Source organism: Puma concolor, chromosome E1 (assembly GCF_028749965.1).
Source record: "Puma concolor isolate L17-30 chromosome E1, mPumCon1.1.hap2, whole genome shotgun sequence".
Taxonomy (NCBI): Eukaryota; Metazoa; Chordata; class Mammalia; order Carnivora; family Felidae; genus Puma; species Puma concolor.
The window spans coordinates 28860516-28878308 of NC_141680.1; the positions used below are offsets into that span (position 1 = coordinate 28860516).

General features: G+C 36.1%; 1 protein-coding gene across 2 annotated transcripts in view; it reads right to left on the bottom strand.

Annotated features, from left to right (window-relative positions):
- The window catches only part of CLTC (clathrin heavy chain), a 65142-nt gene that overhangs the window by 27600 nt on the left and 19749 nt on the right, over window positions 1-17793 (bottom strand). For both annotated transcript variants that reach the window (XM_086686805.1, XM_086686806.1), the window contains exons 2-8: window positions 14023-14230; window positions 10581-10849; window positions 9863-10024; window positions 6672-6785; window positions 6079-6252; window positions 2963-3160; window positions 2043-2243 (exon numbers count right to left, since the gene is read on the bottom strand). In XM_086686805.1, coding sequence (XP_086542931.1) covers window positions 2043-2243; window positions 2963-3160; window positions 6079-6252; window positions 6672-6785; window positions 9863-10024; window positions 10581-10849; window positions 14023-14230 — 1326 coding nt within the window. The remainder of the gene's footprint in view (window positions 1-2042; window positions 2244-2962; window positions 3161-6078; window positions 6253-6671; window positions 6786-9862; window positions 10025-10580; window positions 10850-14022; window positions 14231-17793) is intronic.

The window sequence follows — 17793 nt, forward strand, 5'->3', positions numbered from 1 at the left end:
ATTAAAACTAATATGACAGGCACTTACTCAATTATCCCAGAATATATTATAAATATGCAAGCGTTGTGGTTAGTAAAGACTCTTGAGCTTGTATTCACAAGACTGTCTCAGGAGAATTCTCCACACATCCTACTTAAGGATAAAAAGGCCACCAGGACTTCATGCATAAAGATGTTACAACTACTTTGCTAGGAAGGTAAGTATTTAAAAGCAGAATCCTGTATTTCTATTAAGAATACTGTATTCACATATCAGACCCACATGGTCCCAATTTTCCAAAAATAATGCAACTTTTAATGTAATGTAACCAAATGAAAATTTAGTATTTAAAAGCCAGATGAGGCTTATCATAAGGACCCTTCTTAAAATTATGATGTAATCTGTATGTCTAAAGGATCTAAGCTCCATTATCATTTTGACTTTCGGATTGAAGGTTGTAAAGCAGGATATACTAATTTTACAAGGTCAAAGAGATAAAAACCATAGAATATTGGGGTGGTATACAAGCAGATACCCTCCTCTGTGCTATTCAAAGCTGAGTCAGTCAGCTGCCCAATCTGGAAAACAGTTTCCCTAAGAGTTTTGCCTTATATACCAGATTTGATTTTCTACTTTTAATAGTAATGTTAGAGAACAGCGTTATCACTGACAAGTAAGTTCTACCAGAGCCTATACCTCTTAACTGTATGTGCTAACTAATGTAGAGTTGATCAGTGTCCCTTTTACCATAAATGGATCCCATAGGACCATTCACAAAAAAGGTAATGATACACAAAAAAAGCTTTCATAAGGCTGTAGAGGTCAACTCAGTTACTTTGGTTGTTCCCATCCTCCTCCCTTATCTGAAACAACTAGGACGCATCTCAAATACTCGCTAGTGTGGCTAGTAACTGTTCTTCAGCACAGACTCCTGTCCAAGCATCCCAACTCTGAAGTACTATTCTCTAGTATCCTGTAAGACTGCCAGAAGCTGGGTCAAGAAACAAGGGCTAAGAATCACTACTGTAAAAATATTATCAAATACACTAAAACTGAAAGGTGTAATAACATTAAAAGTTATTCATTACTCAAGAGTACTTTAAACAGTACCACCTTAGTTCTCAACAGTGGCATAAGAGAGAACAATTCAATAATGCTACTTTGTGGAAAAGGCTTTTTATGGTGGTTATGAAAGGAATAATGCCACCAATGCAACATTTAAATTTGTTAGTTGCCTTACAAGTAAGCAATAGTTCCCATAATGTGCTTTAGGAAACAGCACTATTAGATGCTCTGTGTAAAAAGAAATTAGTAAGTACTGAGTAAATATAAAAAGCATAGGGAAATCCTATAGTAAAGAAAGCTGGTCAACAACAGATTTTAAAGGTTCACATTTTTAAAAATTTCAAGAAACTAGTTAAATGTTTTCCCATATAATGCAAATTAACTTTATGTGAAATCACTTTGGGAATCTCTATCACTGCTAATTAGACAGGCCTGATGTCTTCATATCAATGATCCAACATTTTATATGTTTCCCTTGTACATCCAAACATGGTTATAAGCAGCAAATATGACAATTTTGATGATACTTGGGAAGTTGAAAAAACATATATATATATAATATATATATGGCATTTATATGGTTAAAATTACTGTGCTTATCAAGCGTGGAATGTGAAAGACAAGAATATATTCTTATATTCAAATGAGTGTTACACATGTTGACAAATATGAATGTATACTGAAATAGGCCTTTCTCACTACACTTTTCCTAAAGCAAAAGGATAGCAATTTGTTTCCAGGTTAGTAGTTTTAAGCACCAAGCAAGAATCCTGGATTCCATTTAAAAAACTGAACAAAAATACCCTATCTCAACATGCCACAAAAAACGTTATTTTCAAAAGGTAGTTAAGTTTATGCATCTCATGCAATGTATGTCCTTGTTCTATTCCTGCAAGCAGTAAATAGTGGACATTTCGGTGCAGCCTAAATGTTTTCAACTGGCTACCGTGGTATTTAATGCAATCAAAGCAAAAATATGTTAACGTAAGTTAATGTACCTTATCTTCTTTTAACCATTTCTCCAAAAGCTGTTTCCGTCCTTGCTGAAGTACAGGCCTACATAGTTCTAAGGATTCATATTTGTTTAGTTGGCCCTGGTCCAAGAGAATTCCAAAGTACTGAAGTAGAGGAGAAGTTTGACCTGGCTGGGCTGGGACACTCTGGAACCGACGGATAGTGTCCGGAGTACGAAGGATTCCCTTTAAGAAAGAGAAATGTTAAAGACTCCTCTTAATAGGTGATCCAACATCACACTAATAACTCCACGGATCTCTTAGGCCAATCTTCAAAGCATGATTTCATCTACCAATAATAAATTTAAAATCTTCAATACACTGAATGGTAAAGATTCAGTAAATGTCCGTCACGCCTCTGGTTCAAGGTTATGAGATTATTCAGAATCAGAAATCTATCAACCCAATTACAATGCCATTGTATGAGAGAACAGCATAATCATAAACTATTTATAGCTAGCTATTGTTCTAGTTTACATTAAGTGCAAATTTCATAATGCTGATTGATCAAGGTGTAAGGTTAATTCAGTCCAACATAATACAAAGCTGGTAAGAATAAACTCAACTAAACTTCAGACAAATCTTACTAACACGCTCTACCTAACTTTTCAAATCTTAGAAATAAAATCAGTAACTATCATTGACGAGGGCAATTAGTATTGTAACTAAGTAACTGAACATTACATCTATGTAAATCATAGCTTGCTAGATCTACATATCAGACATCTGAGTTTTAAAAAGCTAACCAAATCTAGAGGCACTGACATGTAACTCATATATGACTAAAGGAAATGCAAGCTAAAAAGGATCGGTTTTCTCTGTGGAGAACTGGTTCCACTCCTAACAGTATTAGAAACAGAACTTATTAACATTAATCCAATCATGGCAACTTCATAGCTATTTACCTTTGGTGCATTAGCAGCTACCTTTGCTGCCTCTGAGTAATTTCCCTGGGCAAAAAGAGCATTAAATTTCCGGGCAAAGAGTTCTTCAGCACCAGCTAAGTTATTACGTACAGCCATTCTCAGAGCCAAATCAGGATTTTGTAGGACATTGGTGATATAAGGAATTATGTTTTCTTCTTCCACGCATACTGACAGAACCTGAAATTTAAAGATTAATGAATAGCTGCAATGTATTCATTTGGCTATCAAAGATACCAAATCTGTTTAGAGCTGTTTACTGCTGAGTCATAAGGTAATGAAATTGTGACAGTTGTTTTCTTATTGCCATAAAAATTTTTTTTAGTTTTAAAGGGAAAAAAAAAAAAGCCAAGACAGAGAAGACTAAAGAGTTGCTAAACAGTTGCGGATTCCTACAATATGGCCATTCTGTAAGACAAATAACTCCCTATCTCATACTATCTTCATATTGTCCAAACAAATTGCTTTGCTACCATCCATTCATTCTCAACATGGTTAATACCAAAGGCTCCCATTTAGTTGAGCTCTGAAAGACAGCTCTCCATTTTGTTTATCAATTCTTGAGAGACACAGTCTCGACAACCTACAGGACTCTGAAAAAGCTATGAGATCTAAATGAAATCTAGGGCTCAGCTGGAAGAAGTTTAAGGTATATTCTTCTTAACTTCAGGATTTTTTTTTTTAAACAAAGATTTTCCGTAATTTTCTTTAATTCCATTTACATTCCTAGAGGCCAAATTATATAACAATGAGGGGAGAGATCACTGACTCCTTAAGCACCTAATGTAATGCAAGGTATACAGCAGTTGCTTAATAAATGTAGCATCAGTAAAGAGCACTTTCCATTGCTTCTATTTGGGGAACAGTTACTCATCCTAGTCCTCCTAAAATGTCACTGCCACAGAATCCTGCCCTATTTGCCTAAAATCTAAACTACTATCAATTGACATGAGAAAGGGAACCTTTCCTTCACTATGTTCATATCCATTCCTCTCCCCAACACCAAAGATGGTTATATACCTCAGCTTATAAACTACTTATATTACCCCAACAGCACTTCTAATACTACAATTTCTCACCTATTTCTTAGTCACTATTCCACATAAGGACAGGGATGTATCTTTCCTTAGCTGCATTATTAGTACCAGACAGTGTTTTGCCCAAAATAAATGCTTAATGTTTGTTAAATAAATGAAAATGTGAAATTTCTGTCCCAGGACTAAGAATAAAAATACAATCTGAGAACTCAGTAACCAAACAGACAGTAACAGTGTACCTTGCCTGTTCTGTTTCCTTTTGAGAAAAATGAAGAAATTTTAAACTTCCAAAATGCTTTCACTTCTATAGGTCAGATCCCCCCGCCCCACCCCCAAAGCTATGGCTATCTTGTATCTGCCCCATGTCATTCTACTACAAATTAAGACATTAAAGGAAGGAATTACTTTCTTAACAGTTTGCATTCTGGACCTGACTCTTCATGCTTAGCTCCTAGGAAAAGTAAAGATGAACAAATCTGGTTCCAACTACACTGCCTGAAGCTTCCTACTAATTGCTACACCTTTATCTTCCCCAGACACCAAATACATTAGTTTCACCTTCATCCTATTTTTAGACTATTCTAGCAGATTTCCAGCAACCAGTACTTAAGATCTACAAGGGACAGGGAAGGTTCCTCTCTACCTTCTAAAGTACCCACTCAGTTCTACCAAGTTCAGAATTTAAGCTAGATATTGGCAAAAATCTTCTCTTGATAGTTTTTCATTTTCAAACAAATAGAAACCATGACTTCATTCTTAAGGAATATGTCCAACTGTAGTTGGCTTTGATCAAAGAGTGGAGGAAATGTCCTAAGCTTACTATAAACACTCATCTCCCTACTCAGAGCAACTGGCACACAAAATCTGTTGGGGAAGGTGATCAATAAATTCTTAAAATCAGAGTTATGAACAGCAAATATACAAGGTGAAACTCTTCCAGATACTTTAGTTTAAGCATTATCTTAAAACCATCAGCACAGTGGCAGAAATAAAAAGATCTTTGGCTTAACAACTTCATGATTATTAAATTATCACTAATCTAGTTCACCAAAAGGCCAATGCATTCTTGATTTTTCCAAGAGAGATCCATACAACTGAATAAAATGAAAGCTACTGAATTTTTAAAGCTGTTTTAGTGCCCAGTGACTGGTGTAGAAATACAATTAAACAAAGCAAAGTCCCTTTCCTAATGAAGAACAGCAACTGAAGCAGTTTAACAAGTAATTGGTAATTAACTCACTGTGATATGTGCTATGAGGAGAGCTACCTAAATTCTAGGGGAATAAAGCAGGAGCACCTAACCAGGTGTGGGAAGGAGATAGGGAATGATAGGTAGAGAAAGACTCCCTTTCTCTATAATATTTGCCTCTTTACATACATACATTATTACCCTATCCACTTCTATCTGGGAAAAATACTAACTTGAAGGAAAACTAGCAAAAGGCAAGACCAATAACAGTATTGCTTTTGAAATTTTAACCATTTCTTAGAAAATAAGATACTTCCTGGTGGAACATTAAAATACTAAGAAAAGAGAAAAAGGATCACTTGGTTAGGTGCTGTGAAGAGGTCTGTTCAATGTGACAATTTCAGAACAACTAATATTTTCCCTATCTAATTGGATAACTTTCCAGGTACCCTACAATAGCTACCATAACATATCACCTTCCAACATTAAATATTTAATAATAATTAGAGTTAGGAAAAGAGATGTAAAGAGAATTCTTTTCCCAATAGTTGATTATCTGTTTTAGCAATCACAGGAACAAAAAAAACCCTATTGAAAAGAAAGTATGGTGTCTGTAAAATGTGACCCAAATAATTTCTTTGTATGGAGAGTCATTTCTTTTGACGATAAAGACAGATAAACACAATCCTAAGTGGCTATATGTCAGTTTCTTTCTCTGAGACAGGATCAAAGAGAGACTTTTTATCACGTGCTTCTGTATTTTTATGTATATATTATTTTCTGACATCCAAACCACATTTGCTTTTTAGGAAAAAGAAAAGCTAACAGCAGTGTTACTTTATTGCTTAATTTAAGTTTCAAGGTTTCCTTACTTGTCCCTTTCTGTTTACTCCAATTATTCCAGCTGTGGCTTCATGAGGTGCAGTAACAAAGATTGTTTCTCCACTGATTCTATTCATGTAGATACAGGTACCAGTCTCAAGATCATAGAGGTGGATATAACCATACTTAGTAATCAAGAACACTACATCATGCTTTTCACTGATCTGTATAAAGAAAATCAACACTTCAGTAAAATCATGAATCTACAAAGAAAAAACTTAATTCCATCTCAGATACGGTAAATTCTAGAACTTTGACAAGAGGCGTATATGAAAAATCTTAAAAGTTAACGTACATATGGTTTCTCCTTTTTATAGCACGTTAATATCCCAAGCTCTTACTGTAAACAAAGAGTATGAATAAAATGTATAAAAGAGAAAACATAATTTTGAACTTATGATAACCCAGTTTATGTATTATGTGAATGTTAAGAATATTTCTTCACAAAGTTTTACTAATAAACTTTACTATTAAATAAAGGATATTCCTTTAAGCACTATTAATATTGACTGTAAGTAGCAGTTTGGGGTTAGTTTTGTAATGAGGAGAGATTTTAAAAGTCCATTTGTTTTACTTAAAATACCTGCATTGCAACAGGAAAGTCATTTTGTGCTTCTGGAGGAAAGAAAACATCCACTGCCTTCTTTGGAAAGGGCTGATTCCCTGTAGGTGGTGTGCCAACTTCAATGATATGTAACTGTTCACAAGAAAATAAAATTGATATAAATGTAGATCATTTACCAGTTGATCGCAGCAGCTTTATTTGTAGCCCCAGACTGGAAACAACCCAAATGTCCCCAAATAGGTGAATATTAAACTATGGTACAACCATAGCATGGAATACTCCTCAGTAAAAAAAAAAAAAAAAAAAAAAAAAAAAAAAGTCTCATGGACATTATGCCAAGTGAAAAAAAAAAAGTGCTAATCTCAAAAGGTCACAAGCTATACAGTTCTACTTATATAGCATTCTTGAAGTGACATATTATACAAACAGAGAGTAAATTAGTAGTTGTCAGGAGTTACAGATGTGGGGGGAGAAGGGAGCAAGTGGGTGTGACTAAAAAGGGGTTGCAGGAGGGAAGATAGTATGTATCATGAATCTACTCCTATTAAATGACACAGAATAACACAATTGTACTAACATCTGTTTCTAGTTTTTCTACTGTACTATATAGCTCTGTAAGATGTAACCAAAAACTAGGTAAAGAACATAGGCATCTCTCTGTGCTGTCCTTGTATTATTTCAAGATAAAAACTTTAAAAAGTTAAATGAATAGTTAGAGGGATCATACCTCAATCTACCTTGTATTAAGGACACAGAATGGTAATATATTACCAACAAAGGCACCTTCTCATGGTTTTCAATGATAATTTAGTATTTCCAAATAGAACTCTAACTTAAATTGTTAAATCCTTCCCTGCCTATACATCTACTCTAACACAGATGGAAAATATACACCTAAACTGTCTCTCTAATCACATATACCTCATGGATGAGAATATTTTGGTTTAAAATATCTGATGCTGTACATCAACCAGGCAAAAGAAAGTAAATAATCTCAGTAAAAGAGTATTATATATTTAGCTTAGTCATGTCAAGAACGGACTCAAACAAGAAAACAATATGGTTTCCAAGATATATACCATATGAAACTTGTAGGGTCTCATCCTTAATTAGGATAACTACCGATACTGAAAAGAACTGGGTCTTCCTTCAAAAGCCATGGCAGACTTTGGTATAGAATATAGCTGCCTTCCAAAAGCCATGGCAGACTATAGGCTCAGGCACAGGTTTTCAGATACTAGAAAAATGACAAAGTTTTTGGACTTTTCAAAAAAAAGTCTCAGCCTTATGTCTTAAGGATAAGATCGGATTTCTAAAACTTATGTGTCTTTTTGTTAAATTGTACCAATTGAGACATAAATACCAATGTTTTCTATTCTTGTCATATTGAAAGGATGGTTGGATCATTCCTCACTTCAGGGATTCTTACTCTGAAATTTTAGGCAGAATTTTAACTCTCTGCGCGTATGTTCCCTCTCTGCTAAGAGACTATAGATTTCAAGCAATCTCGATCTTATGAGTTTCTACAGCCAGCAGTACTAACTGTGGCATCCAGAAGTGCAGTCATAGCAGTAGCTGAGTCCCCAAAGTTCTATGGCAGGGCTTTAGGCTGGGACCATGACTACTGCCCATTCTCCTTTATTCCTCATTTTTTCCAAGCTTGGGTTTAAAGCTTCCTAGCTAAATGTAAATAATCCATTATCTTTTCACTAAACTTTTTATACTCTAACCAACCAGGCCTTCTTTCTGTTGTCTGTAACTAAGAATCCCAATATATAGTACTTCAATTTGTCTAGGTGATTCCAACGTACAGCCAGGGTTGAGAAGCTGACTTAGGACGATAATACTCAAATTGTAGTCCATACCCATCTAGACACCTATGGCATTTAAATTGTAGATTATGAGCTCCACTTACTGAATGAGATTATGTTTTTATTAAATTTATTTTGAGAGCTTAAGTGGGAGAGTGTAAGCAGGGCAGGGGCAGAGAGAGGGAGAAAAAGAGAATCCTAAGCAGGCTCCACACTATCATTACAGAGCCTGACATAGGGCTGGATCTCACAAACTCAACCATGAGATCATGACCTAAGTCAACAGTCAGACGCTTAACCAACTAAGCCACACAGGTACCCCTGGACCAGACTCTCCAGATGTAAGGCAAACAAATGTACATTGCAGCAACCCTAATCACTCTTACACGCAGTAAAGTTTAAAAACAAAGGCCTTTGGTAAAGGCAATAAAAATAGTGTTAAAGAGCCAATATAAATTTTTTTTAATGTTTTTATTTATTTTTGAGACAGAGAGACAGAGCATGAGCAGGGGAGGGGCAGAGAGAGAGGGAAACACAGAATCTGAAACAGGCTCCAGGCCCTGAGCTGTCAGCACAGAGCCTGACGCGGGGCTTGAACTCACCGACCGTGAGATCATGACCTGAGCTAAAGTTGGATGCTTAACTGACTGAGCCACCCAGGCGCCCCTTAAAGAGCTGATATAAAAAAGTTGTTAAACAACATTACTCATTTTAGACAAGTATCACAAGAAAACACTAATTCATTTTCGATATGTATCACTAGAAGCAGAATTTAAACAAAGTCACCATAAATCTGAATAGTACAAACAAATTAACGGGGTGCTTGGGTGGCACAGCAGATTAAGCATCCGACTCCTGATTTCAGCTCAGGTCATAATCTCACAGTATGTGAGTTCGAGCCCTGAACGGGCTCTGTGCTGACGGCGTGGAGCCTGCTTGAGATTCTCCTTCTTTCTCTGCCCTTTCCCTGCTCACACTCTCTTGGTCTCTCTCAAAGTAAGTAAACTTAAAAAACAACAACAACATCAAAACAACTTCGGGGCACCTGGTTGTCTCAGTAGGTTAAGCCTCCGAGTTCAGCTCAGGTCTAGATCTTATGGTTTGTGAATGTGAACCCTGCATCAGGCTCTCTGCTGTCAGTGCAGAGCCCTCTTGGGATCATTCGTCCCCCTTTCTCTCTGCCCCTCCCCCACTCGTTCTCTCTCTCTCTCTCTCTCTCTCTCTCTCTCTCTCAAACAAAACATTTTTAAAATTTTTTTTAAAAATTCATGCATAGTCCATTAAAGAAAAAAAATTAAAAATTAACAATGAAGGGTAAGACTATTTTGAAATTAGAGGACTAATTAGTAGAGAGACAAAGATCAGTGCTCACTAACAACTTCCAAAGCCAAAACTTACCTTCCCTCCAGCTTGACCCCGTACTGCAAAACAAAATAACGTTGATTCTTCTGCATTTCCTTCCATCTTAAACTGCGCAAAACTAGCCGCGTGTCCTTCAATGGGCTGAGATACTTTCCTATCTACAGAATATAACTGCATAGCTCCCACCACACGATTTTGCTACAAAGGATCAAAGAGAATAAAGTTTGGAGACCCAATGAATCAATAACTCCCAGATTCATCAAGAGGTAAAATAATTAGAATGTTTTATATCACTTTTGGCAGGATTTATAATTCTTTATAATGTAGTCTCTCAATGTAGATTTGATACCTCTTCATTTAAAATTTGGCTCCAACATTACATTAAAACAATATGAATACTTAAAATGTGCTTCATATACAACCATCTCTTTACACTATCTTAAAGAATATGTATTAGAAAACTCATTCTGCAATAAATGGCCATAATAAGTTCCAAATCATTCACACAGGAACTCAATATCCGCTCAAACTGCAAGTAAAACCTAAACCTAAAATCACCTGGTAAGAGTACTCTGAAAATGTATTGTCAGCATAAAGCCATTAAGCTAGCAACCTTTATTTCTTAAAAAAGAAAGTCTTTCCAAATAAGTCTCATTCACCAGGACCAAGCATAGACAACCTAATTTCAAAATAAACTGCATTCTGAGAACATTCATTCTCTATACCTTTTATCAAACATCTAGAAAAATGTTACCTGTGCAGATATGCCAGTCAGAAGTAACCACTTTTGCTTTGCATCTGTACGATAATTGATAATCTGGCACCCTGCAAGGCTAGAATGGCGATCAAACATTTTCACTGGCTGAGACTCTCCTTCCATACTCCAATGATAAACTGCATTATCCGTAACAAGAGCAACCGTATTCAAAGAGATCCATTTCCAGAAAGTGACATCATCAGTCATGGTATGGGCCTTCATTTTACTTTTCATTTCAATGTTAAATATCTGAAGAGTTTTCCCAGCTAAAAACAAAATTAAGAATTGTGAGTCATTAAGAAAACAAAGTGCAGGATAAATTATTATATAGCTAGACTAGTGATTTGTAACTTTCAAACAAAATGGTTCTGTTAGGAGACTAATAACCAACTACACAAGTGACACTACTAGAGCAGCAACCTTTGTAGAGATAGCTAAGACTAAATCTACAATCTATATCTACAGCTGAAGCAAAAACTTTATTATCTCTAACAGACATTTTAAATAGATAGATGACTGCTATACATTTCTAAATCCCAACTGAAAATGAGTCTAAAGAATAGCTCACTTAATAATCATGGAAAACAAGATTGTAGCCTTCAGGCTTTAATTAAGAAGGTTTACTTTATGCATAAATTAAGTTAGTTGCAGGTACACAGAACAAAGCAAATCTGATACAAACACATGGGGGAAAATGTCTACTTTTTAAGAGGCAGTCATCCCCCATCCAATAAAATCTTGTGGAAACTGCTTTTTGAAGGAGGATCAACCTCAACTCAGTCTTACACTACTAGCACATAAAAGAAGTGCATGCTAAAACTGGTTTAAGATACACAGGGAAAGGTGGAGGTGCCAGAGAAAAAGGAGGAGGAAACAAAGGAGGGCAGTTTCAGATGCTGTTAATATACTGGAGATAAGAACAAAATTCAAGCTTTATCCATTTAATACAATGGTAAAAGGATGACACTTGCCTTGAGTGTTAAGAGTTCACTGAGTCAGATGCAAGGGCTTATATTTCTAATTTGAAATCTATAAGTCTGAAAAAGTGATTAGGTCTAAATTAATAGAGGTCAAAGTCCACAACTATCACTGGGCTCTCTAACCCAGATTAGCCCTTAGAGACTAAGGAAAACTCCATTCCTGAGCCACAGAGAATCTGGCTCTTGAAGAACAAAAATTATAAGGTAGTAGCAAGGGAGGGGTGATGGGATGGGACACAAAACATATAGCTTTGTACCATGACCCTTCTTACCACATATGTAAAAACTTCTTTCATAAAACAAAGAATGCTATTCCCATCCCACACAATATGTAAACCACAACCAGACTTGAACAATTGTTAGTTATAGTCCTGTTTATAAAAAGAAGCCAAGGATTTCCCTTCAGAGGGAAGCAGTATTGGGGAATGACTTATTTTCCTCTGCTGCCTTTCCCAATCCCTAATCAGACTTTTATTGTTTTGTTTTGTTTTTTTAACACAAGAGGGGTTGGAGTAAATATATGTAGGGTGATTTGGGGGAAGAGGGTGAGGGTTAACAGCTTAACTCTGTAGTGTAGACATATAGGCACAAATCTATAATGCTATTACAATGCTCTGAAAATCTTTCCAATTTATTCTTTTTATATAACAGGACAATAACTAATACAATCTAATTTAAGATAACTCACCATCTGCACACATAAGAAAGCATTAAGAAATGTGATAAGATAACAATAACATTAAAAATAGAAAAGAACTGTGAGAAAATTAAAATGATGGCCTTTTAATAGAGAGGTGTGAGAGGTGCTAAGCAGTTGAATCTAAATTCTTTAAGGAGGCTGAAGGGAGCTTAATACCTTAAAGTATAATATGTGTACTGTTTAACAGAAGCAATTGTTTTATAGCTTGCTGCTATAAAACATGCGTCCCTAAGTGAAAGCTGGGACCTTTCCTTAAGATGAGATCAACAACTCCTATCTTGGATATGTTAATGGTGACGTAGTTATTTGAATATGCTTGCCCCCAACCCTGCATTTAATCCCTAACCAGTATTACTACTAAATACAAAGTTTAAATAATGTGAAGAAAATCTGTTTAAACACTTCAGCACCTTTAACAACTCACCTAACAAATTTATCAAGAAATTACTAGGAACCTAAAGCCTCCTCCTACTACCAAGAAGAAAAACAATAAAGCAAAGTATAGACAGTTAAATGCCTTTAGAGTCAGCCAGCTTGTCACTTAGCCTTCTCATAAACTACTGTTTGAAAGGGCTGGGACACCTGGGTGGCTCAGTCTGTTAGCATCCAACTTCAGCTCAGGTCATGATCTCACAGTTCGTGAGCTCGAGACCCACATCAAGCTCTATGCTGACAGCGAGGAGCCTGCTTTGGATCCTCTGTTTCCCTCTCTCTCTGCCCCACTTTCTCTTTCTTTCTCTCTCAAAAATAAACACACATTTGGGGCACCTACGTGGTTCAGTCAGTTAAGCGTCTGACTCTGGATCTCAGCTCAGGTCACAATCTCGCAGTTCATGAGTTTGAGCCCAACACGGGACTCAAACTCACGAACTTGCTGTCAGTGCAGAGCCTGCTTGGGATTATCTTTCTCCCTTGCTTTCTGCCCATCCCTGCCCTCTCATGTTCTCTCTCAAATATTAAAATAATAAGCATTTTTTAATTTAAAAAAGGGGGGTCAATTACATTCTCATTCTATAGTTCAAAGGAAAAAAATTAAGATAGTCTCCCAGACAGTATGAGGTTCTTTGAACTGCTTGGACTGATAGGTTGTACAGTTCTGTACTGTGTGACACTAAAAAGTTACTTTGAATAAACTCTAATACCCGATTCCAAAGCTTTAATACCCATCTACATATACATATACTTCTAATAATCAGTGTAAATGTAAAACATTTTTCTTAAAAAGTAGGCTTCACACTCAATGTGAGGCTTACACTTATGACCCTGAGATCAACAGTTGACATGTTCTACTGACTGAGCCAGCCAGGCACCCAATTCAAGACATTTTTAGAACTTGACAATCTAAATGAAACACACACCTGGAGTATAAATAAAAGGCACAACATAAATGTTATCTTCGTAACAAAATCTTGCAATGTTTAAGTGCTAATATTAAAGCATATTTTATTTCAGGATATGAATCACTAATTTGTCTTCTGTAGATGGATTTATGTACTTAGCACAGTCTTATCACACTGGAGGTACAAAATTTAAATTCATTAAATCTAAAACTCAAAATTTTTCCAAATAGATCTATGCTGAATAGAAAGACATTTCACAGAAACATACCAAGTCATGAAAGTAGTTAGTAATAGCTTCAAGTTTGCAGATTTAACCAAATTTAATATACAAAAGAAGGTAGATCCTTTTATTGTATTTGAATAAATTATACATAGGGAAGGAAAAAAAGGAAAGAAAACCACCCCACAATCTTTTATACCTTTCAGTGCAATTACTTTGCTTGCTGGATTCATGATGGCGCTGTCTGCTGAAATTGGTCTTCGAATTGGATTACTTGGGTCATTCATATCAATGATTACCACCTGGGCCTGCTCTCCTACTTTCTCTCTAATGCAGATGAATTTGTCTGACTCCATAGTTAGGGTACTGAAGCCAATATTTGCTGGGTTTATACCCAGATTCTGGAGCTGGGGAAAAAAACCAAAAACATAATAAGTCATGTTACAAAGTGAATCAGAAAGACTTGATATTCACGTATTGTCATTACCTCATCTAACCATTAATGCTTCAAGGTCAACAGTAACAACTCCGTTATTCATTCAAATGAGGCTATTGATGGACCTTCAGTTCTTCCAACAAATACAGCATTCAACTATTTTATTATAACCTTGTAGTTATAACTAGAGATATGTTAACTTTGTGGTTATAACTAAGAGGCAGAACAAATACATAAAAAGGTAAAGGAAACAGCTACCTTTTGTGGTTCAGGGGATTTGAGGTCATTGACCTTTTTTGGTTTAAGGTCTGTCCTCCCTTACCCCCTTCAATATTCAGCAGTCATTTGCTCACAAGTACTGGACTTTAGGAATCTGAAAATTAACTTCAGCATAAAAAGAGATTTAAAACTTCAGAGTTCTTATGTAAAGGAACTAACAAAAGCAGACACGTAAACAACTGGCAATGCTTTGCCAAAAGCGCCAAAACAAAGATATGTAAGAGGGACCTGGTTAAAGGCGGCCCACAGCTAAGGGAATGTGTCCAAGGAAGGTAGAAAAGAGAATGCTCAACAGAAGAACAAATACTAAGGTCCAGATATATGACTATGAAAGGCTTGCGGAGCAAAGAATTAAAACTGATAAGCTGAATATATCCCAGTAAGAATCCTGAATGTCTCCAAAGGCAAAGGAAGCTACTTAAGGGTTTTTACAAGGAAAATAATGGAATCAGATTTGCTTTGTATATTAAGAAGATATTAAAGTATTTGCTAAATAAATATAGAGAATCTAAAGATGGTAGGTTTTTGAAAACCACGTAAGTGTGTGAGAAAAAGGCACTTGCTAGAAGGTCTCTACCAGAGTGGGTCATTAATATTCTGGTGCCTAAATGTAGTCTAACAGATTAAGTCCTGCTAAAAAGTTACTGAAGGTTTCATTAGCCTTGGCCATTTTTTTTTCCTTTTTTCCAACGGATAATAAATTCACATGGAACAAAATCCAAAGCAAAATTAAAAAGCCCGCACACACACACACGTCTTCCTTCTGCCCGTGACCGCCCAGATATCCAATTTTCCTCCCCAGAGACCACCATTGTCACTACTCTCTTATGGACTGGCCTGAGCCAAGTTAACTATATTTTATCTAAATTCTTTTGTCAAATTCTGCTAATCACACTTAATAATAACTAGGCCGGCTTCTGAATAAAATAAAACATAAGATTAAGAGACTACATTTTATTTTCACTTCAACGACTGCAAGCACAACCAGTTACAAAGTGTAGTTACAATAACTTAGTTACTGAATACCAGGGCAAGGAGTCAAGCAATAGTCTAACTATTAATACAAACATGATAATAAAGTAGAAGATTAACTACCTTTACAAATTCAAGTATATGCTGCAATGCAAGGCAAGTATACAAGCTGATAAATAATTTGTAACAAATTTGGTTAAAATAAAATCTTAGGAATTATTAACTTTCATTTCTTCATGACTTTAACTTTTGTAGTAACTTTTAGGTCCAGAACTAATGAAGGAAGATAAATGAGGACCCCAACCACATACGAAGGGATTGTTGGTGGGCTTCAGAAGGCCTTATACAAAACAAGTTGTCCGCTAGTTTCAAAGATACAGACATCTATTTTTCTGAGTGGATGGGTCCTCAGACTTATGTATTTTACTTTTTATTTATTTATTTTTGAGAGAGAGAGAGAAAGAGAGAGAGGGAGGGAGAGAAAGCGAGAGCAGAGTAGGGGCAGAGAGAGAGGGAGAAAGAAAATCCCAAGCAGGCTCCACACTGTCATATGGGGATCCATCTTATGAGCCATGAGATCACGACCTGAGCTGAAATCAAGAGTCAAATGCTTAACTGACTGAGCCACCCAGGCAGCCCTGTAGGGGAATTTTAACCTGTTAATAGTGAATATTTGACATCAAAACATACTGGCTCATATGTAATAGTAAATAAATTAATCTTCATTGTAGAAGTATCCACGAAGTTGGACACTTAACCAACTGAGCTACCCAGGCGCCCCTCCATTGTAACCTTTCTAGTAATTGTGGAGAAAAAATTCTAATGGCTTACAGACCACCCAGAACTATATGTGTAAGAGCAACATGTTATCTTCTAAACTATTCTGTAAAAGAAGAATCCTAGGTTTCTAAGTCACTATAGCAAGCATTCACATAAGACAATTTTGAGCTTCAACTGTCACAGCTTAAGTCCTCGAATGTTGAGAAAGAGTAAAAACTAATAGTGTGGGTCAAATAGTAACTAACTGAATCTCAAATTACTCTTCAGAGGCAGGTGCAAGACAACTATAAGAAAAGAAAACTATTAGGAAAGACAGTAGAGGAAGAAAAAAAGAAAGTCAAGAAATCTGTGTTTCTTACTTCCCAGCTAGGTCCCCGAATAAATGTAGTCAGAAAAGCATGTTGTCAACAGTAGGCACTGACCTCCAACCTCAGGGTTGTTTTATTTGAAGAAAAAGCAGATTTGGTTACAAATGGATGGGGTTCTTGCACTCCTTGCAATCTATGTAATCCTCATATATTTTTTTCTCATTCTTCATTTACACATTCTACCAAGAAAGCTATGCATATATATTTTTTATCTTTTCTACCAAGAATGTCCTAGTGCTATTCAAAATACTCCATATGAAATAGCCATGCTTTATTTAAAAAACGAAGTTAAACAAAAGGCAAGTGTCAAGCTCTCACCAATTCCACATGTTTAAACATTTTAAAAAGCATACATAATCAATGCCCATTTATACAACTACATAGGAAACTGCTCCTTCCTACAAAGTCTCTCCCAGTTAAGTGACAGAACTTCAAGTGACATACTCCTATCAGTTCAGAGAAAGTTACATTTGACTCTACTTCTTCAAATAAGATCAGTAAGATTTTTTTCCTTACTAGTGATCCTTTTTCAGTGAGAGTGCTCAGAATACTCACCAATTCTTCCCATATTTTCCCATGACATATTCAAAAGGGAAAGATCCCAAAACACACAGTAATAGGGCAAGTCACCATCATTAACAGTGAATCACTGGGTTCTACTGAAATCAGTATTGCACTACATGCTAACTTGGATGTAAATTAAAAATATATATGTAAGTAAATAAAAAAATAAAAGGGTTATACTAGACAACTATGTCTACTAATATCTATATAGATTAAACTTTTAAAATGCAACAGTGGGGGTGCACCTGGGTGGCTCAGTTCTTCTAAGCATCCAATCCTTGGTTTTGGCTCAGGCCATGATCTCACGGTTCTTGAGTTTGAGCCCCGCATGGTGCTGGCAGTGCAGAGCCTGCTTGGGATTTTCTGTGTCTCCTCTCTCTCAGCCCCTCCCCTCCACTTGTGTGCTCGGTCTCTCTCTCTCTCAAAAATAAATAAACTTAAAAAAAAAAAAAAAAGCAACAATGTTTTTTAAAAAGTTTTTATTTATTTTTTGGAGAGAGAGAGAGAAAGAGCACCTGCAAGCAAGTGGGGGAGAGGGAGAGAAAGAGAATCCCAAGCAGGCTCCACACCC